Genomic DNA, 21,746 nt, shown 5'->3' with positions numbered 1-21,746 from the left:
TGTGAGCGTTGTTTAAAATCTGTTTTTAATTGTTACTAACATATGACAAGCCCACACGGACGAAAGTTGATCTGTGCTGTGTCTATCTTTAGTACGCTACCAGGAAGTAACTCGCGAAGCATGCTGGGAGACCAATGGCGATTGCAAGCAGCTCCTTGGGATTGAGAGCAGTCGTCCAAACACAGCCGTGTCAAAGCGTAATATGACATCGAATATTATTCTATATTATGGCAGAGGATGAGGTCTCAATTCATGGATCCAAGTTGAGCGCTGTTGAAAGATGTAAGGAGCGGGTGTCGCGGCTGTTTGGGGTAGCCACCCATACGTCGTTCATTGCTTTGAAAGACGATGGGCCGTGCAAAATTCGCTTGTGTGCTGTCGGTCCAAAACCACAGGAAAGTTTGGAAAAGGCGAAAGTAAGTATTGTTAGAGAGACCATTTGTCAATAGAACAGTTTAGAATAAGCGGTCGAGTTGACACCAACAGAATCAGCCTGTCGGCCATAACAACCAACTGCGCAATTTATGTTTCCGGGTTGCAGGAAAGGTGACGACAGGACAGGTAGCGCGAGCCGTGCAGGCTCTATTTATAATTTTAACATGTGGGCATTAATCAGCTAGGAAGTAAACTCACATAGTCACGAGCGTAAGGAGACTGTTCCAGCAGTAAAGGCACGAGGACAGAAGTGTAAGCATGGGTGTTCAAGACAGGGTAGGTCATTTTGAAACTAATAATCATGCCAATATCTGTATCAGCTGGTAGAATGAAGTTAGAGAATAAACAGCTGATAACCATTGATAGAGTGTGTGTGTGATATAGTGTGTGTGTGTGTGTGTGTGTGTGTGTGTGATATAGTGTGTGTGTGGGGAGATTATGACTTTCACTTTTGCTGTTACCCTTATATAGATTTTGAATTATTATTGTAATGGTGTAGATGAACTACAGAAAGTGAAAGTCAATTCTTATAAAAGAAATTCAGGATTATACAGGATTATACAGTCCACTAATCTGAGACCAGTGAAAATATGTAGGACACATTTCTCCCAATATGTTGTAAACAGTTTTATTGCCCATAAGTTGTAGAAATGAAGATTTTATGAATAGTGTATGTGCACGAGTGGAAATATGACTTCACATGCACCAGTGTATTGTTAACGTCATCCGGACATCATTGTTCACATAATTTGATTTCTTATTGTGACGTAAGGTCAGAATGACGTCACATTAGAAACGATTTCATAGCTGAAGATCGTTGATGTCGTTTTACAATTGACAGCGATCGTGATAACTGCATTTTCACAAGGGGAGCTCAAAAAGATTTAAGAAATAATGGGTAATATAGAAATTATTACATTTGCATGTGTGTCACTGTATACTGATTTAACAAAGCTTGTGTAATTCATGTATTACCCTCGCTCTCGCAGATTGCAAGAATTCTGACACACAAGCAGGGTAAAGTTTAGGTAGACCTGCTCCAAGGCTCACCTTCGGCCTCAAGTCTGCAGCAAATGTCAGTAAAAAATTATCAAATTGGAATTCAGAGTTTCTCAGTTCATGTTAATCATGTTAATATCATTATAAGAAATGTTACAACTTTGTAGAGCTAACTTGTATATCAATGAGACAGGGAAGAGGCATTAGAGATTAGTTTCACATTAACCCACTGAATGCAATGCTAAAGTACCTCAGAATTTAGGAAAACAGACACTTTTTAAAGATCCCAATTTTGAAAATAACAATGGTTTTTTTTCTCAGTTTGCCTTAGTATAGATAAATCCCTGTCATACTGATGTAGACATCTATATATAGACATCATCAGTTATATCTATCTGGTCCACAGTGTAAGTATTTATATATAGACACCATCAGCCACACCCGATCCGGGGTAGAATAGGTCTTCAGCAACTATCGGGATCTTCAAATGCTGATAATAATATTGAAATGTTGTCTCAACAGATCTACTTGGAGGCCGTACTCGGTGAAGACCCATCTGTCGTCAGAGACACTTTAACTTTCTCTCCGCAAGACTTAGACATGGTGCAGAAATACCATGATAAGATTGAATTTCTTTCACAAGCATTTGTTGAGATCCTTCCACAGTGTACTTTAAGAATACAAGGCAAACAGACAAGTGTCAACCTAGTAAGAGACTGTATCAGTCAAGTTCTTAACCGCGACAGCGTCTTGCCTGTTCCTTCAAACAGAAAGAACATTGCTTCTTTATCAGTTAGCTGTGTAGACTCCTCTTTTCTGGGGGATCGCTTGAGTCCAGAGCACTTTACTGACGGAGCTCCATTGTCACCAGCAGTGTCTGATCATCTCCGATCAGATGAAGTTGGTACTGATAACACAGAATCCAGTCATTCGTCTCAGAGTGGGAACTACCGCCCTGATTTGGGGCTCATTGAAAGGGGGACATTTGTTGCAGACATAGCAAAGTCACCTGTGTCAGTCACAGGAAGTGAAGTTTTTCGTGACAATAGTATCAGTTCAAGTTCTCGGAGCGACTCTAGCGAGTCTGACCTTGACATGGACAGGTTCAACTCAGCAGAGTACAAGGCCAAGTTGGAGAAGGCTGTAAAGTTAGGCTACTCTGAAGAGCAGTTGATACAGGCATTGCAGAAATTGGGATTTGATGCGGATCAGAACCAGGTCTTGTCTGAGATGATCAAGCTGGGGTCGTCTTCCAAGGGAACCCAAGAGGAAGCCAGGGGGTTTGATGAAAGGATTGACAGCTTTGAAGATGTAGATGGACTCATCGAGAGGAGGAAACGAGACGTGGTTGATGACAGCAGCAACCTTCGACATATCGTCATTGATGGCAGCAATGTTGCCATGAGGTAAGGCTATTTGGTTTCTATGGTTACTTTTAAATATATCCTGGAGCTTTTTACCTATTTGTGTCAATCTTTACATTTCCACATGTACAGTGTTGTAGAAGTGTGTTGAAGCGTGACATGAAGTCAAGGGGTGCCTGTCGTGACTCCAGTGTTAAGACAGATTGAGAGGGACTTGACGTAAATATGTGTATTGCAATACTGTCTTATCGTGACCTATGTATCGTGATACTTATCTTGTTGTGACTTTGCTCCCCAAGCTAGGAAAGAACCCCAGGACCCACATAAGTTTACACCACTGTAGCAGTAGGGTGAGTGTGTGAGTGCATATTATGCTGCTCAGCGTCAGAGCTCCAGAAAACGTTTTGAGCAATTGAGTTTTTGCTCTAGGGTTTCTATTTTAATTGGGTTATTACACTATTCTTTCACTCATCTATTTATCACTCTTTTGGGTTTTTCTAAAATTAGTGAATTATTTAAAATTTGAAAAAAAATGAAATAATGTATGTAACTGTTCTAGATATATAGACTTGACTCGGAAAGAAAATTAGCTCGTAACTGTGTTTCGGAAATTAGCTCCTTTGTATATATGCATGCTGAAAAAGCTTCTTTGGGTATTTACGCGTGGTATTTTTATACATTTGAGTTTTTCATTTAATGCATGCATTTCTGTACGCAAGTTAATTGAAAGTAACTGGGTTTTAAATATACGTTGCTTATCTGTAGCTCTGTCACCATTCAGCAATGGTACTCAACAGTGGGGTACCATCTTATCAGATCTGGTCACCCTCTGTAAGACCCAAAACAAGAAATTTCTATATCACCCCATCCAAAATTAGGGAAGGCACATTGTTCAGTTCATCTGATCAGCCATCTATTCCCACCTATCCTCAGAAACTACTGGACCAATGATGCTCAAACTTCAAATACTTGTTCCCACAAATTTGTTCAAGAGGTTCGAATCCGATTTTCAATGTGTACGCCATGGCAGCCATATTGATAAACCTAGTTTGAATCCTCACTAAGCTGTCTTTGTTGACAAAGGAATGAAATTTGGTTCACATCACATGTGTAGTTAGTTGTGAAACTTAACATTTATCTTCTGCTTTTTGTGATATTTTGAATTTTGACCTTGATCAGACCTTTGCAAGATCATGCTGAAAGTTATATATCATGACATTTCTCTGCCATTTTTGTTTAAAATGTCATGAAATTTTCATGATAATGGGACTCCACACATATGTCACATTTGTTGTGATATTTTAAGTTTGGACATTTGTTTGACCTTTCCACTTTGACACAACTCCTAAATTATCTTAAAATGCATTTTCTTGCACTGTAAACATCGTCAGAAACCACTTTGACAATGAAGCTGAAACTTGACGTGCTTGTTCCTGCCGTTGATGATAGCCCAGTAGCGTAGTGCTCACGACAGTTACAGGCTGCAGATACAAAGGTGGCGAGTTCGATCCACTGAATTATGAAGAAGACATTTGTCGTTTGATTTTATATCATTCCGCACCTACGTAGATTGTGTTAAGTGCAATATCAATTTCCAGAGAGAGACATTCTTTTAAATATCCTTGGGACAGAGGGACTTTCTGTAGAATATGCCTGAGACATAATGATTTGCTGTAGAATATCCACAGGACAGAAGGATATTTAGGAGAAAGCTCTTCCTAAACATGCTACAGGCCCTGCCAGAACAATAGGGTATGTGCTGATCACTGCAGTCTGACATGGCGATCACTGCTTGTTTGTATCTTGATATATTATATGACCACTCATGTACAGTCAAGTCCCTTTAATCCGACATGGTTGGTTGCATATGATTATGTTGGATGAACGAGTATGTCGGATAAACGAAATTAGGTAATTTAAACTTTCGTGATAAAAAATTGGACAACTACACAATAGATAACGATACGAACATGTAGGAAAAGGAAAAAAGAAATATTCATATTGTTGTGTCACCTCGTCAGTGGAATATGTTTTCTAATCATGCAGCTACTAAAGTTTAACACAAAACTACTGTTACGGACTGTATGACTGATTTTTAAAACATAGTCTGGAATGGAAGTCGCTAATTTAAAACTAGTGCCGCAATGCTTAAGAAAGCTGCTTTCTTAGTGGCTAATGTCGACTTCCTGTTAGTTATTTCATTGGTTGGTCAAAGTTTGCGAAAGGTCGTTCTGACGTGACCTGTAATGGGATGTCCTCAGCGGTAGCGAGAACTTGTATCCAATTTTAATGAGATTGAGGTAATTTAGGTCATGTGATTAATCCTGTTTTGTTTATTTAAAGCAGTAATTGTTTATTGTTAAGCAAATCAATCTCTGCAGCCGTTGAAATATGCAGCTACTCGCCGACACAGCCCCGCATCAAAACACGGGGCTGTGTACTCGCGGACAGATGACCACAGAGTAGGATGATCACTGTGTCGGATTAACGAGACTGACAGCAATTCGTTGCAAATTATGTGTGTCGGAGTCAGAGTGTGAGACTGTCGGACTAACGGGTCTAAATAGCACTGATTTAATCGGTCCCATCATTTGTGTTTGATAAAGCCGCTTGTCGGATTAACGAGACTTGACTGTATTGTGGGGTAGCCCAGTGGTTAAAGCGTTCACTCGTCACGCCAAAGATCCAGGTTTGATTCCCTACACGGGATATTGCAGGAATATTACGAAAAACAGCATAAAACCATACTCACTCACTAACTCATGTAAAGTGATATATATCATATCGGCTCCATGTATTATGATATATATCATATCTGCACCATGTATTGTTATATTCATCATATTGGCACCATTTATTGTGATATATATCATATCGGCACCATGTATTGTGATATATATCATATCGGCACCATGTATTGTGATATATATCATATCGGCACCATGTATTGTGATATAGATCATCTCGGCACCATGTATTGTTATACCTATCAGTTCATCATGATGTATATTCATGATATTGCATCAAACCTGGGATGAAGGTACATAGTCCTAGATGAGGCAACTCTCAAAGCTCTGATGACAATAAAGACAAGCTCCTTCCCAGTGTATGGCATGTGCATTACCTCTCGATATCATCGCTGCCACTAACCCAAAATGTAGTGACAAGTATGTTTGTGTGTGTCTTTGGGAAAGCCGTATGGTTAATACGGAAAAGGTTTATGACTAACTTTCCCAGATGAATTTATGATTGTTTGTATAATCAGATTTGCAGACAAACAGAAAGCACCCAACTTACATTTTAACCGTAGTTGAAATGACATAGAATTTCAAATTTACAAAGAAAACAATTAAGCTGGGTGAAGAGCAATCAGCGTTTTGACAGTTGTCTCTTGTTTGCTAACATAATGGTCAGTCGGTTGTGAGTTCAACTCCAGGCATGGCTATAGGCTGCCTAGCGCTGTGGGGAGCTGTGACTGGTGACAGTGATAGCATAGAAAGCTCCACGAACGGGCTAACACTGAATGTTTCAGTGCACATTTCTAAGGGAGACCACTCTCATGACTTGGGGGATGGTGTGTCCACCTTGTTATCATCAGCTGACATGCCTGCTCCGGTCTTTATTACGTCATACAATTCAAAGTTATACATAGCTTTAATGTGTGGGATTCTAATGTAAAACATCCTCACTCACTCTGACTCTGATGTTACTAACTTTCACTCACCCACTCACTACGATGTAACCAACTTTCACTCACCCACTCACTCTGATTAAACCAACTTTCACTCACTCACTCTGATGTAACCAACTTTCACCCACTTACTCTGATGTAACCAACTTTCACTCACTCACTCACTCTGATGTAACCAACTTTCACTCACTCACTCTGATGTAACCAACTTTCACTCACTCAATCTGATGTTACCAGCTTTCACTCACCCTCTTGTAACCAGCTTTCACTCACTCTGATGTAACCAACTTTCACTCACACACTCTGATGTAACCAACTTTCACTCACTCACTCTGATGTAACCAGCTTTCACTCACACACTCTGATGTAACCAACTTTCATTCACTCACTCTGATGTAAACAGCTTTCACTCACACACTCTGATGTAACCAACTTTCACCCACTCACTCTGATGTAACCAACTTTCACCCACTAACTCTGATGTAACCAGCTTTCACTCACCCTGTTGTAACCAACTTTCACTTACTCTGATGTAACCAACTTTCATTCACTCACTCTGATATAACCAGCTTTCACTCACTCACTCTGATGTAACCAGCTTTCACTCACTCCCTCTGATGTAACCAGCTTTCACTGACCCTGTTGTAACCAGCTTTCACTCACTCACTCACTCTGATGTAACCAGCTTTCACTCACACACTCTGATGTAACCAGCTTTCACTCACTCACTCTGATGTAATCAGCTTTCACTCACACACTTTGATGTAACCAACTTTCACTCACTCACTCTGATGTAATCAGCTTTCACTCACACACTTTGATGTAACCAACTTTCACTCACTCACTCTGGTGGAACCAGCTTTCACTCACTCACTCACTCTGATGTAACCAACTTTCACTCACTCACTGATCTAACCAGCTTTCACTCACTCTGATGTAACCAGCTTTCACTCACTCACTCTGATGTAACCAGCTTTCACTCACTCACTCTGATGTAACCAGCTTTCACTCACTCACTCTGATCTAACCAGCTTCCACTCACCCTGTTGTAACCAGCTTTCACTCACTCACTCTGATGTAATCAGCTTTCACTCACTCACTCTGATGTAATCAGCTTTCACTCACACACTTTGATGTAACCAACTTTCACTCACTCACTCTGGTGGAACCAGCTTTCACTCACTCACTCACTCTGATGTAACCAACTTTCACTCACTCACTCTGATCTAACCAGCTTTCACTCACCCTGTTGTAACCAGCTTTCACTCACTCACTCTGATGTAACCAGCTTTCACTCGCTCACTCTGATGTAACCAACTTTAACCCACTCACTCTGATGTAACCAGCTTTCACTCACCCTTCACTCACCCTGTTGTAACCAGCTTTCACTCACTCACTCTGATGTAACCAGCTTTCACTCACACACTCTGATGTAACCAGCTTTCACTCACTCACTCTGATGTTACCAGCTTTCACTCACTCACTCACTCTGATGTAACCAGCTTTCACTCACTCACTCTGATGTAACCAGCTTTCACTCACTCTGATGTTACCAGCTTTCACTTACCTTGTTGTCACCAGCTTTGACTCACTCACTCTGATGTAACCAGCTTTCACTCGCTCACTCTGATGTAACCAACTTTAACCCACTCACTCTGATGTAACCAGCTTTCACTCACCCTTCACTCACCCTGTTGTAACCAGCTTTGACTCACTCACTCTGATGTAACCAGCTTTCACTCACTCACTCTGATGTAACCAGCTTTCACTCACTCTGATGTTACCAGCTTTCACTTACCTTGTTGTCACCAGCTTTGACTCACTCACTCTGATGTGACCAGCTTTGACTCACTCACTCTGATGTAACCAGCTTTCACTCACTCACTCAGCATGCTCCCTGTTATTATTGAAAGAGAAGCTAATGGTTCAGTCTTGTGATGAGAGTAAACCTATTTGAGAACAGCTGACCTGTTGGCAATATTACAGACTTCATCTGAATGTTATTTCTTTGTCTTTCAGTCATGGCAAAGATGTGTTTTCTTGTCACGGTATTCAGCTTGCGGTGGATTGGTTCCGACAGCGCGGACATGAGAACATTACAGTGTTCGTACCGCAGTGGAGGAAGGAGACGTCGCGGCCCGATGCCCCGATAACAGGTCAGTCACGAGCAATATCAATCAGGGGAGGGAGAGGTTATTTCTTTCAGAAATCGTTGAATGACTGATCATGAATGTGTTTACCAATATCTTACACATTTTAAGATTTAAGAAAAATGAAATAATGTTTTAGATATATAAAATTGTTCTAAATATATGGGCTTGACTCTCGTAATTGTGTTTCGGAAATTAGCTCCTTTGTACGCATGCTGAAAAGTCTTTAATGGGTATTTACCGCAGCTGTTTTTATACATTTGAGTTTTTCATTTAAGACGTGTATCTGCACGCAAGTTAATTGAAAGTGACTGGGTTTTGAACATTTTTGGCAGGTTTTTTACGCAAATACGCTGTTTATCTCTACCTCTGATTTAACAATTCTCTGACGCACAAACATGCCAGCTAGGAAACATTATGTTATGAAATGTTTATTAAGGTCAAGGTCAGTTTTGTTATCTCCAACAAATTGATTACATCGAGCTAATGTGATCATATGAGGAAGAGAATTTATAGACATGATAGATGTCAACTTATTATGAGGAAGACGTTTCGGAATAAATGCTTACTCCTTCATTAGGTATACTCCAAACGTTGTGTTCCTCATAATAAGAAGTTGACATCCATGAATTCTCTTCCTTATGTGTATCACTTCTCAGCGCCTTTCAAAGACTTAAAATGATCATAATATTTAGAAATTCTACAATGATTTCATCATGTTTATAATCCAGTCAATTCTGAATGGTCAGTCCGAGGTTTCATGTCACAATAACCACGTTTGATTGAAACAGCTGATTTGACATCATGGAAACTAATATTTGTATAAGAGTATTTTTTTCTGAATTGCAATGAACATGGTCAACAAGGAAATAGTGATATTTTCACAAAAAAGCAAACCATCATTATTATCGCATCTCTGCCCGTCGTTGATGTTCCCAGATCAGGACATCCTGCTGCAGCTGGAGAGGGACGGCATACTCAGCTTCACCCCCGCCCGACGAGTAGGGGGGCGACGCGTGGTCTGCTACGACGACCGCTACATTCTGAAGCTGGCGGCGGAGGTGGACGGGATAGTGGTTTCCAATGACAATTACCGTGACCTTGTCAATGAAAAGCCAGAGTTCAAGAAGGTCGTAGAAGAGAGGCTTCTTTTGTACACCTTTGCATTCAACAGGCGAGTTGACCTTGACACAAATAGTAACATGTTCTGGACAGTGGCAGGAGACATTGACAAGACGTTACTATTAGAACCAGTGGGGACCTGTGAAGATCCGAGATAGAATAGGTCTTCAGCAACCCATGCTTGCCGTAAAAGGCGACTATGCTTGTCGTAAGAGCCGGCTAATGGGATCAGGTGGTCAGGTGGTCACCTTATACCAATGGCATGGATCGATGCTCATGATGTCAATCACTGGATTGTCTGGTCCAGACTCAATTATTTACTGACAACCGTCATATAGCTGGAATATTGCTGAGGGCGGCATTAAACAACAAACAAACAAGAACCAGTTGGATAACGTGTTGCCCTGAGCGTCAGGGAAGTGTACGTCTGGTTGTGGTCATTAAGCGTCATGAGCATGCATCTTGTTGTTTCTATGTTCGTGATTATGGTCTGCCAATAATGTGTAGAAATCTAGGAGAAGTTAGTCATGTTTGACTTCATCAGCCCAAGTGGTCTTTGGCCTTGTGGGTGGTCAGGTAGCCTTGTGGTTATAGCGTTCGCTCGTCACACTGAAGAACCTGGTTTGATTCCCCACTTATGAGCAATGTGTGAAGCCCATTTCTGGTTTGCCGTGATATTGCTGGAATAGTGCTAAAAACGCCATAAAACCATAAAATCACTCACTTTGGCCTCATTTCAGAAGATTTGTGTCTGGAATATGGATAGTTATTAGCTAGTGATTAGGTATTCTATTAAGAGGCAGGGTTGGGTAGCATATTGGTTAATGTATTTGCTCATAACGATAAAGCTCTGGTTCGATTCCCCACATGGGTACAATTTGTTGAGCCCAATTCTGGTGGTATTACTAGAATACTGCTGGAAGCACAACTCGCTCACTCCCTCTGGTCTTTTAGCTACTGATTAGTTCTAATCCACAGATGTTGGGACTAAGATATTGCATGAAGAGACCACGAATCAATGCCATTTTGTAGAACTTCCTGTGTTTGTGTTCGACCAGGTTTATGCCCCCGGATGACCCCCTTGGAAGGCGGGGCCCAACTCTTGACAACTTCTTACGTAAAGAGCCGACCGTTCCCGAACCTCTGCCCCCTGAATGTCCGTATGGTAAGAAGTGTACGTACGGCAGCAAGTGCCGCTACCATCACCCAGAGAGGAAGAATCAGCCACACCAGCTTGTGACGGACAAGCTCAAGGAACAGGCCAAGCAGAAGATGCAGGAGTGGGCCTCAAAAGGTGTTGATGGTAAGTGATGGGGATTCTGGGTGAGAAGTGGCCCCCAGCAACCATATTAGGAGTCTTAATGAAACAGGTTGTCACGTGATTTGTTGATTGCCTGTCACCTTGAACCAATGCTCATGATATCAATCTCTGGATGGTCTAGCCCAGACTTGATTATTTACAGGCTGCCATCGCTTCACTGGAATATTGCTAGACCCAACAGGTCTTCAGCAACCCATGCGGGCCGTAAGAGGTGACTAACGGAATCGGGTGGTCAGGTTCGCTGACATTGTTGATGCATGTCATCATATCCCTGGATTGTGTGGTCTGGACTCAATTATTTACAGACCACCGCCATATAGCTGGAATATTGCTGAGTGCAGCTTTAAACAACAAACAAACAAATATTGTTAAGTGTCATGAAACAACAAACAAACATAAACTGTGAGCTTGGGTGGCTACACTGTTACTTGACATCTTAGGAAAGAAGGGGGCATAAGTGGTCCAATGGTCTAAGATGCCACATTTTTTGGGTCTCAGGTGGTCCATTGGTCTAAGGTGCCACATTTTGGCAGGTTCAGTGGTCTAACGTGCTACTTTTTGTGAACACATTTCAGGGGACAATGTCCAGGCGACTAACAGCATTGGGTGGTCAGACTTGTTTGATGCATGTCATCGTATCCCAATTGAGTGGATCTATGCTTATGATGTCATTCACTGGCTTTTCTGGTCCAGACTTGATTATTTACGGGCAGCCATTGTATAGCTGGAATATTGCTGAGTGTGGCGTTAAACAACAAATATAACAAAAATACTAACTAATAAGTTGTCCTCTTCATTTGCCAGACAAGAAGAAGCCGAGGGACTTGGGGAAGAAGGTCCCCAGGAAGCAGCCTCTGTCCCGCACTCAGTCTGTGTTCCCCGCTGGCCTCTCCGATGAATTCATGGCCCCGGCAAGTATAACCGGCACAGATCTCTCAGATATGGCAAAGCCAGACAAGCCGGACTACAATGACAAATTAGATAAGTTACGAAAGAACCTTGAAAGAGCTGAGAAGGACCGTAAGGTGTATACTGATGACCGTGAACCATCTCCATCGATCGTGGGCCGACGCACTCCGAACTATGACTTTCCCGGTCTGGCCCAGCAGGACAACCAGCTCAAGGTGCCGCTGTCCCAACCAAAGGAAGGCCTTGTGAGTGGACATCTCCTTCTGGCCAAGAAGTTGTCCGATGAAGCTCAGGATTCCAAATTCTTCCGTAAGGACGGTGATCATTCTCCTGATGATGTGAGCAGTGCATCGGCACATCAGTTCACATACCCTCCAAGCCCTCAAAGACCTGCATCTCAGTCGTCTGGTCTAGGAGACAGTCCGTACCACCACAGGGTTTCCCCGCACCATATGCTTCCTCCCCAACCAGAACCCGGTGTCTGTCTGTCCGGCCCCAGCGCGCTCATGAGGCAGGATGGTTCGTCCGGAGGGTCATTCGAGTATGACCAGCAGTGCCAGAGTTTCCCGCTCCCGCCGACCAGCTTCCTCCCTCAACACCATGCTGGCAGCGGCGGCGGCGGCAAGAAGGGGCAGATGATGTACTGGGGCTACCCGGACGAGGTGTATGGACATTCCTCCCTGCATCACGCTCCCAGTGCGCCCAGCCATTCCGGACATGTGTCTCTCAGTCGGACGATGCAGCGACAGAATAGCACATCCGACCCTCAACTGCATATGGTGGGTGCAGACGGGGAAAGAATGAAATATGACAGTGACAAAGGAATGCCTCATGCATATTCATCTTCAATACACCAGTACTCACCATTCCATCAGCAGCATCAAGCAGGTGAGGCAGGATATCCTCAAGGAGCAGGTTACATGCATGGCTGGGGGGAGGTGTCGGGGGACATGATCTCCCATCCCGTACAGCGCACGTACCACCCCTCCCCACAGGATCAATATTCTCCTGCTGGTCAGGAGAGAAAGGTCAGCTCGGATTATGGGGTGTGGAACCGACCAGGCAGCATCCCCCAGTCCCCCGTCAACCCCTACAGCCCACAGGCAAACATGTCGCACGTCCCCTTCCAACAACCAGTGCAGCAACCCATGCACTTGCACATGCAAAGCTCCTCTCAGATACCGTTCTCTGCCCCGTCATCCATGCCGCAGCGTGTTGACGCCCCCATTGAAGTCAGTGACAGCCGCTACGGGCTGTACTACCACCTGTGTGGGTTGTTCCCGCAAGCCAAAGTAACAGCAGTGATGAACCAACACCCAGAGGAAATGGACCCTAAGATTCTCTGTACCTACATCATGAGCTTAGGGGAACGCTTATACTAATGGCTAGAATGCACAATACCGGATTCCGCCATGTTGGTAAGGAATGTGCCTGACTTCCTTCCCTAGTTAAGCTTTTTTAGCTTACTCGTTAAAATAACAGGGTTGGGGGCTTGCCCCGAACATAACACTTGAAACAAATGCAAGTAAATGTCATTTTTAGTTTCCAAAGTTAATGAAGCATATCCTGTGTTTGTTGAAATGTGGCCCGATAGTTGTAACCGATTGGTTGCCGATTTTTCTTCATAGTTGGAGCTTGATCCCCTGTTTTAACAATAGTCATGGTGTTGCCTGCTTCTATAGTAGTAGCATGAAACCAACATGGCAGATAGGTATCCGGTATTCTCTAGGTGCACAGTGCAGTGATTAAACCACATTGCCTGCTAGTCACAGACTCCTACTGAGATCCACCATGTTGTATAACACTTATATCCTGCTCTATACACACATACCCACCACAATAGACTTCGAAGCAGATTTTGCCATTATCTAAAGCCAAAGAAAGTTTAGCAGGTGACCTAGGTTTATTTTACCTGTTCCAAGTCCAACAGGACAACTTTGAAGATTAAGATAAATTATACCTCTCTGAAATGACAAGACCAATGAATACTTCATAATTTAGGAGTTTCAGCGGCCTGACAACACAAACAGGTGTTGTTGGAATACAGGAATTGAGTGGCCATTCACTTATGCGATGTGTAGACGTTTTTAAGCATGAGTACAAGTTGATATAATTTGATATTATCTTGTTCTTCAAAGTCAACATTTATAAAAATTACTGTAGTTGTGTATTGAAGAAAGAGACAAGTTATTCAATGTTCCTGCAAGAATATGTAATTATGTGTCCTGGAATGCTTCTTGGACTGTATTGTGATAATATCACTGTCAACATGGACATTATACATCCTACTGCTCTTAGATTGCTGACCTCAGTTTCTACAATTTATTTCTGATTAGTGAAAAAGCCAAATCAGTCCTAGAGTGTGAACTTGATTGTCGTTAGTCATGGCTGTCATCTTTATTTCCTGTCACTAATGCTCACGAGTGTAGTTTAGTTGGACGTCTATCTCTGACATAATTAAAATCAGGAACAGACTGAAACCATTGTGTCAAATGGGTCCAGGGATTTATCATAATAGAATGGAGATGCAATACATGGGACACTATTTGGTTGACCGTGGTGTTAGGACTGTATGTAACGACCTAGTTGTCCCTCGCCACGAGGTAGAAGGGGGATATAGGAATGGGTGCTGTCTGTCAGTCCTCCCGTTCGTCTGTCACCTTTCGTTTCCAGAGCAGAGCTAAAACAACCATGAGAGATATCGTAACCAAAATTGGCACATAGAGAGGTCTAGTGGTGAACTGGTGGCTTTTGATAGCTTGAGTTTCCATGGCAAGGACTTTTGACTGAAAATGGCGGTATTGGAGAGGATATGAGTGTTTCATGCTTGTTTATTCTGTGAAACCCCTGTAGCTGTTGATGACAGGACATCTGCAGTTGCTATGTAACAGTGGCTTATTATGAACTGTAGCTGTTGGTGACAGGACATCTGCAGTTGCTACGTAACAGTGGCTGATTATGAACTGTAGCTGTTGGTGACAGGACATCTGCAGTTGCTACGTAACAGTGGCTTATTATGAACTGTAGCTGTTGGTGACAGGACATCTGCAGTTGCTACGTAACAGTGGCTTATTATGAACTGTAGCTGTTGGTGACAGGACATCTGCAGTTGCTACGTAACAGTGGCTTATTATGAACTGTAGCTGTTGGTGACAGGACATCTGCAGTTGCTACGTAACAGTGGCTTATTATGAACTGTAGCTGTTGGTGACAGGACATCTGCAGTTGCTACGTAACAGTGGCTTATTATGAACTGTAGCTGGCGTGTGAAGTTACTGCCCGACAGTCGTAGATAGATGAACTTAACTTAAGAGGTAGCCATCTATCAGTTTGCCCAAGCGAGGTTTTACTCTGAAATGACAACATTATTGTGCTATTTATATGATTGCAGGGGTTTTCTACACAATCGTCGTTGTGTGATGTGTTCATTTATGGTCCCCCTTTAGCAGATGAAATGTTGTCTTCATCTCCAGGTTATTTTTTCCTGTGTATCATTCATGCTGTTTTCAGTTTTTGCTTGCATAAGCTGAATTTGTTTCATCAATTTATCTTCAAAATTTTATTCAATATATTGTGAATATTCATTTTGGTTCAATCATTGCTCCAACTGGCAGCTAGCTGTTGCTTCCTGCTACCATGATCAGATTACCACCACCCACTCCTTTAAATGGACCTTAGTGTTTGAAGAATGAATTCATAAATGTCATAATTTGACTTTAATATATTCATAAATGTCATAACTTGAGTTAAAATAAGTCATGATTGTTGTTGTTAGGCTATTGTACACCAGTGTGTGCATTTTGTTTTGTGAGATGTTCACTCAAGATGCTGAGCTGGTAGTGAAGACACTGGGTTTGTACATTGTACAGGAATTCCATTGTGACATTTAGGTTGTCATGGTTACTGTAGGGCTTCCAGCCTTGGACAACTGATAGATGGCATACCAGTGATAGGCAGTTGTCTTTAGAAAAGCATTCAAAATTATTTTGTCATTAAATTGGGTGTTCTGGCCTCGTGTGAAGTTTGTCTTTCTGCCCATCATATCTAGTATACGCAATCAAAACTATAATTTCTAATTGTATTCTAATTCAATTTTGTTTAATGAAGGTTTTATGCAAATTTATGAATGGGCATTGAGTCACCTTCCTGCTGCTATCCTCTCTGTACAAGGTCCTAGACTTTGTGATGTGAAAATAGCATTGATTGCTGAGAGGTAGTCTATTTCATCATGATAATGTATGGAAATCATGCTTTAATGTTACCGTGGTTGCAGCTTTAACATGTTCAAAGAAGTTCAAGTTTTGCAGATGTAAAACGTTATCACCCAGAAATGAAGAATCTGCCAAGGTTTATTTCTGTGTACAATGATGCTAGACATCTTGATGTTCTTCATAGAACACATGTGTGTTGGATGTCATCCTGGACATAATGCAGTTTGTCCTTGGAGAAAACCAGTGAGTTAGTGTGATACTTCTGTGGATAGGAGCTGTCATGGTTCTGAGGCACCAGTGCAGCAAGAAAAACACAACTTCAAGTCTCTGTGCCTCAAGTGCTCAAGAAGCACAATTTGTCTAACAATAAACATGTAGTCTGCCTCAAGAACAAATGTATTTTCTGAGAACTGATTGCTTTGCATTTTATTCTTGAGGTCAACAGGACAGTGCTCTGGATTCCGAGGTATCCTGGAGACAGTGTTATTTGTCATGTTGTACTGTAATAATTGAGACATGAGAAGAGTGATAATATGTAAGAATGTAGACCTTTAAAAATAACCTTGGGAAAGCCTGTTCATCTTTGTCACTGTCCTCAGAAGTGCTGTGACTTCCTTGTCAGTTTGTACAGACATTGAAGGATTATCCTACAGTTGCTTAATACACTTCAGACCTCACCATATCCTCTGTAAGGGTTACCATGCCTGCATCATGGAATGGCAGCCATTTTGATTATTGAAGTCATCTGTTGCTAAGAGTATGTTTGTGAGGAACAGCGTGGCAGGTAAGCCCAAGTGTGGCAGATAAGTTGAGTGTCGTATTTAGGTCATGTGTGATAGATTTATGTCCTGTTGAGCGTGGGAGGAAGTACAGCTCAGTATCAGGTGGTCAGGGGAATCTGATGGTACGGTAGGGAGGTCTAATGCACTGGGGAAGTCTAATGCAGGGGAGGGGGAGGGGGGGATCTGGGTGTCTTGTACGGTCGGCAGTGAGGGTAGTCGGGCAGACTGGTGCAAACATGGCATCAATTCCAGTTAAAGTAAATCAGGATGCTATAAAACCTCCCATGTCAGTGAAAAGGTACTACTTCCCCATAGACTGATCCACGATTACTCTGAGAAAACTACTTCCCAAAAGCCTGATTAGCAACTGTGTTGACAGATTTGTTGCCAACACGTTTTGGAAGGCATTTTGAGAGCAAATGTGAGATAGGAAGAATCAAATACTATCCTCTGTTTTGGATCCTTTGGGATGTAGTTCTTAACTCTGTTCATCAGCTTCTTGACATGACCGATATCAGCAGAATGGCCGAGTTAAATGCAGGGTTCTACAATGCTGGGTCACTTCAGGCACATCAAGCAAGCTGGGCATCAACTCATCCTGGTGTCCCTCCAAGCACAAAAGGCCTGCGACATGGGTACAATGTGTGAAGCCCATTTCTGGTGTCCCCCGCCGTGATATTGCTGGAATATTGCTAAAAGCGGCGTAAAACCTCTCACTCACTCACTCACTCACTCACTCACTCACTCACAAAAGGCCTGATGGAGCTCCCAATGGCCAGTGATACTTTGAAGGACGACATTGTTCGTGATACAGGGGCAAGGTATATGTTGGGGTTTGTTGAAGCTATGTCCTGGTGATCTCACACTATCCTAGTCCATGTAACTTTTGTTATGTATGCTTATTGACTGTGTATCAAAGAAAAGTAAACGGCAGATTCTGTGCAACATTTAATATTCTGTACAGTTGCCATGTTCTTCAGTCCTTGGTTAGCGCTGTCTGTGGGAATGTATCGGACTGTATGTACAGTGTATGTTCAAATGCGTGTTTCTGTGTGCATACCTACAACGTTAGTGCTAGTAATGATGAAAGGTCGTGCACTACAGTATGTTAGTGAGAGTTGAGATCATGTTCTTTAATGTCTTCCTCTGTTCATGGAAAGTATGTTCAGAATGTTTGTTTTCTTGTTTTCCAGGATGTCTTGGTTTATGTGCCAAGGATCAGAAAGTACAATGAAAGAAATGTACAATTGTGATTAAATTCATGAAAATACTTAAAGCTTTAACATAGACCTAACAAAACATATTTTAAAAGAGCATGATTTTTAAACATTTGGAATGACTATTATTTTTATGGTAGACATATTTCTAAAACAAGAAAATAAAACATCTGACTTAATTATTAAAACATTTTTTGCCAGACCCAGTCTTACACTAAAATATGCCATAAACTTTGACTGATCTGTAGCAGAAAGATGTGGCATTGGCATGTAAGCAGTTTGTATGTCCTAACTTTCAAGTAGGACATCGTGTGTCTGTGGTCAATATTATTCATGTTTAGGAAATAGAAGCTGTTGCTGCAAATTTGGTAGAAATTCTGATTTCAAATCAAAAGTTTGTGTTCAGTTTCTTTGTTCTAACCGTTAATGTTTGTCTGATGTTATTGTATGTCATTGACTTGATCATATCTAAGGGAGAGAATAAGATTAATCATAAATCATGGAGTTATCTCCCATACCTGAAATGTACAACGCTTTGTTCATCAGCAGTTGTCTTGATGCCCACAATCGAGCGGTTGCGAAACTCGTCTCGTCTGTGGCATCAAGCAGTATGTCACCTGTCAGGTGATCGTCGTGAGTACCTCGATTTGAGGCGTTTTAACATTGCCATGGTGTTGTGGTTGGTTAGGTGTTTTCTGCCTTGAATGTCTAAAAATGTACTCAAATATCTCAATTTTGCAATATTTGACACTTTTCAACATTGAAACTATTGAAGACAGGCTGTTATCATGTTTTAACAGAAGCTCGAAGTATGAACTGTAGAGTTGATTATCTTGCTTCAGTTACCAGCTTGGCTTGTGTGTATATCATATTCTATTGCAGTCCTGAACTGGTCACGTGAACCATGTGGTCAAAAACATTGTTTCGAAATTTGACCAATATTTCATTTGCTTTGATGTGGATAAATAATTTTCAGGAAATATGCGAACGCCAGCCAAACATGTGGCCTCTGTTGACCAAACATTCAATGTTGTCTATTGTTATTTTATTTTATGTATCGTATTTAACACCCACAGTGAAACATTTTTCTTTTGAAATCCCCAAAATAACATTACCAGCTCTCATGCAGGGGAAGTTATTTAATTGGATAATAGCTCTTGGAACGATAAGATGTAAGTGATAAATATTTAACATTGAAACTGTTTGGGTGCTTTATGTAGATGTTGTTAGACTGCCTTGTGGTACGAACCCATGCTCTGAAGAGGAGATGTTATCTGTACCCTTACCTTGTGTGAAGTCATCCTCTTGATGGAAGAGAAATATATATACTGATAGCAATAAATAGGGGAACACGAAGAAGTGTCGCAGAATATTTACTGCTGAATTTAATTTTTTTACCTATCCACACAAATAAGAGATCTGTTTGTATTTGTTGTTTTTTTAACTAAAATGCCGACAATATTTTTTACCTTCACACCAGAAACAAAATTTCAAACGAAACACTTCCCTTTATTGCTTTCTACTTATTTCTTACAATCAGTACTTATAAATCTTTCTCTTTCTGCATAATTCCTATGAGCTTGTGTATCTGTCCAGACAGAATGTTTTTCATGGTGAGGTTACTTTCACCCAAGGCAAATGGTACAGTGTATCACAAGGCTGTAGTTGTACTACGTCTTTTCATTGGTTATTCCAAGTCAGTGTCAGAAGGCTGCTGAAGTTAGCCTGCAGCGATGGCTATTCTTTGTACCCCTTGTACAACCTGATGTACATGTGCAGTAGAACTGTTTGTTACAGTGTGGCTACCACTAATCAGAATACTTGGGCAAGAAACTTCCTAATATCAACTACATACTATATGTATGCTTGATGGAGTGAGTTCACATTGACCCTATTGTGAACATCACAGGATGTCAGCATGATGTGGATGAAACAGCCAAAGTGATGCTGGCCTCAGATGTTTATCACTTCAGTGAAACCCATGAGCCGGCATGCTGGGCGCCACTTCAGTGAAACCCATGAACCAGCATGGTGGGCGCCACTTCAGTGAAACCCATGAGCCGGCATGGTGGGCGCCACTTCAGTGAAACCCATGAGCCGGCATGGTGGGCGCCACTTCAGTGAAACCCATGAGCCGGCATGGTGGGCGCCACTTCAGTGAAACCCATGAGCCGGCATGGTGGGCAAAACTAGTTGTGTGGAGAAGATATATGTATGTTTTCATGTTAGGAAGTTTATATGTTTTTTTTATGACAGTCCATCAAGAAATGGCTTACATGTTGCATGTTACAGAAATTCTCAAATTTGTAATAAATGAAGTTCTAGTTATATGCTTTGTTGTGTTTTGTGTGAAACTTCACATGCTTCAGACCTGTGAAGATCTGGGGTAGAATAGGTCTCAGCAACCCATGCTTGACGTAAGGGGCAACTAACGGGATAGGGTGGTCAAGCTCGCTGACTTGGGTGATGCATGTCAATGTATTCCAATTGGGTGGATCGATGCTCATGATGTCAATCACTGGATTGTCTGGTTCAGACTCGATTATTTACAGACCGCCGTCATATAGCTGGAATATTGCTGTGTGCAGTGGTAAACAAACAAAAATCACATACTACTTCCCACCAATGACACTTTAATATTTTCAAGAGGCTTGAATCTGATTTTTAAAACGCTGGAACGGCAGCAAAAATTGAAAACCCATATGATTATGGCCATTACTCTGACATCTTTTTTTTTAAAAAAAAACTATTGAAATTTGGGCGATGTATCAATAGTACACAGTTTTCGTTGTAATAAGTGCCCTGGGAAATTAGGAAATTGACAAAGGGTGTGTACTTAATAAAATGACACTCCATTTGAACAAGAAAATATGGAATGTCAAATGTTAAGTTTTGGTCTTCGCATCAATCTTACATAAGATTGGTGTAGATAGATTGGTCAGTGGGATAGTTTCTGGAGGAGTGCGCTTAATACGATGATACGGAATGTTATATATTTTTGCGATATTATCAAATTTAAATCTCTTGACTGAAGATTTAGACACCAAGAAAAGTGGTCGGTGGTTTAGATGAAAATACTCGCTCCCAAAAAGGTGACCAGATTTCAATTGTCAGTTAAGCAATGATACGTCTACATGGATTATTCAATATTTCATTTCAATTTAGGCTGTGACGCGATTGTTGTCAGTGATGTCACGTTTCTATGACGTCGTGCCATTGTGAGGTCACAAACGGGTCTCAATATAGTCATCTGCCCGTTGGAATGATAATGCATATGCATTTACATGACTCTATTTGAAGGACTTCCACGGGTGGGATGTGCTGCGAATTTTAGCACTGTTCTGTACATGAATCTGTGCTTATCTGCAAACTACTTTGACAGTGTCAGACTGTCAGTTAATCAATAATACGGCTAGTTCTATTACTTACAATATTTCATTTAATAACGTGGCTGAAAAGAACTACAAAGTGTCAACAGGAAAGTACACAAACCAACATGGGGCGTTTTGTGTAGAGTCGGTAAAGGCATCTTAATGAATTTCTCT

General features: G+C 41.6%; 1 protein-coding gene across 3 annotated transcripts; it reads left to right on the top strand.

Moving 5' to 3' along the window:
• Positions 1-137: 137 nt before the first annotated feature.
• On the top strand, positions 138-20,529 carry LOC139476021 (probable ribonuclease ZC3H12C). Of its 3 annotated transcripts, none has more exons than XM_071259261.1 (7): positions 335-416; positions 1,425-1,510; positions 1,957-2,840; positions 8,509-8,645; positions 9,579-9,813; positions 10,820-11,064; positions 11,887-20,529. In XM_071259261.1, exons 3-7 carry the CDS (start codon positions 2,035-2,037, stop codon positions 13,371-13,373), a joined length of 2,910 nt encoding a protein of 969 aa, XP_071115362.1. In that variant the 5' UTR covers positions 335-416; positions 1,425-1,510; positions 1,957-2,034; the 3' UTR covers positions 13,374-20,529. The 3 variants fall into 3 exon arrangements, with proteins under 3 accessions (XP_071115361.1, XP_071115362.1, XP_071115363.1); XM_071259262.1 differs by lacking the exon at positions 335-416 and adding an exon at positions 439-711; XM_071259260.1 differs by lacking the exon at positions 1,425-1,510 and having other exon boundaries at positions 138-416.
• Positions 20,530-21,746: the final 1,217 nt, after the last annotated feature.

The sequence above is a fragment of the Haliotis cracherodii genome, unplaced genomic scaffold (genome assembly GCF_022045235.1).
Source record: "Haliotis cracherodii isolate W230 unplaced genomic scaffold, xgHalCrac1.p SCAF_3, whole genome shotgun sequence".
Classification (NCBI taxonomy): domain Eukaryota; kingdom Metazoa; phylum Mollusca; class Gastropoda; order Lepetellida; family Haliotidae; genus Haliotis; species Haliotis cracherodii.
This window is presented reverse-complemented; position numbering and strand designations above follow the sequence as displayed.

What these genes read in the sequence shown, in the direction of transcription:
- LOC139476021 (XM_071259260.1), top strand. Translation starts at nt 228, where the DNA reads ATGGCAGAGGATGAGGTCTCAATTCATGGATCCAAGTTGAGCGCTGTT. An exon ending in GGCAGCAATGTTGCCATGAG is followed by an intron (nt 2,841 to 8,508) that starts GTAAGGCTATTT and finishes TTTGTCTTTCAG; the next exon opens with TCATGGCAAAGATGTGTTTT. An exon ending in GGCCTCAAAAGGTGTTGATG is followed by an intron (nt 11,065 to 11,886) that starts GTAAGTGATGGG and finishes TTCATTTGCCAG; the next exon opens with ACAAGAAGAAGCCGAGGGAC.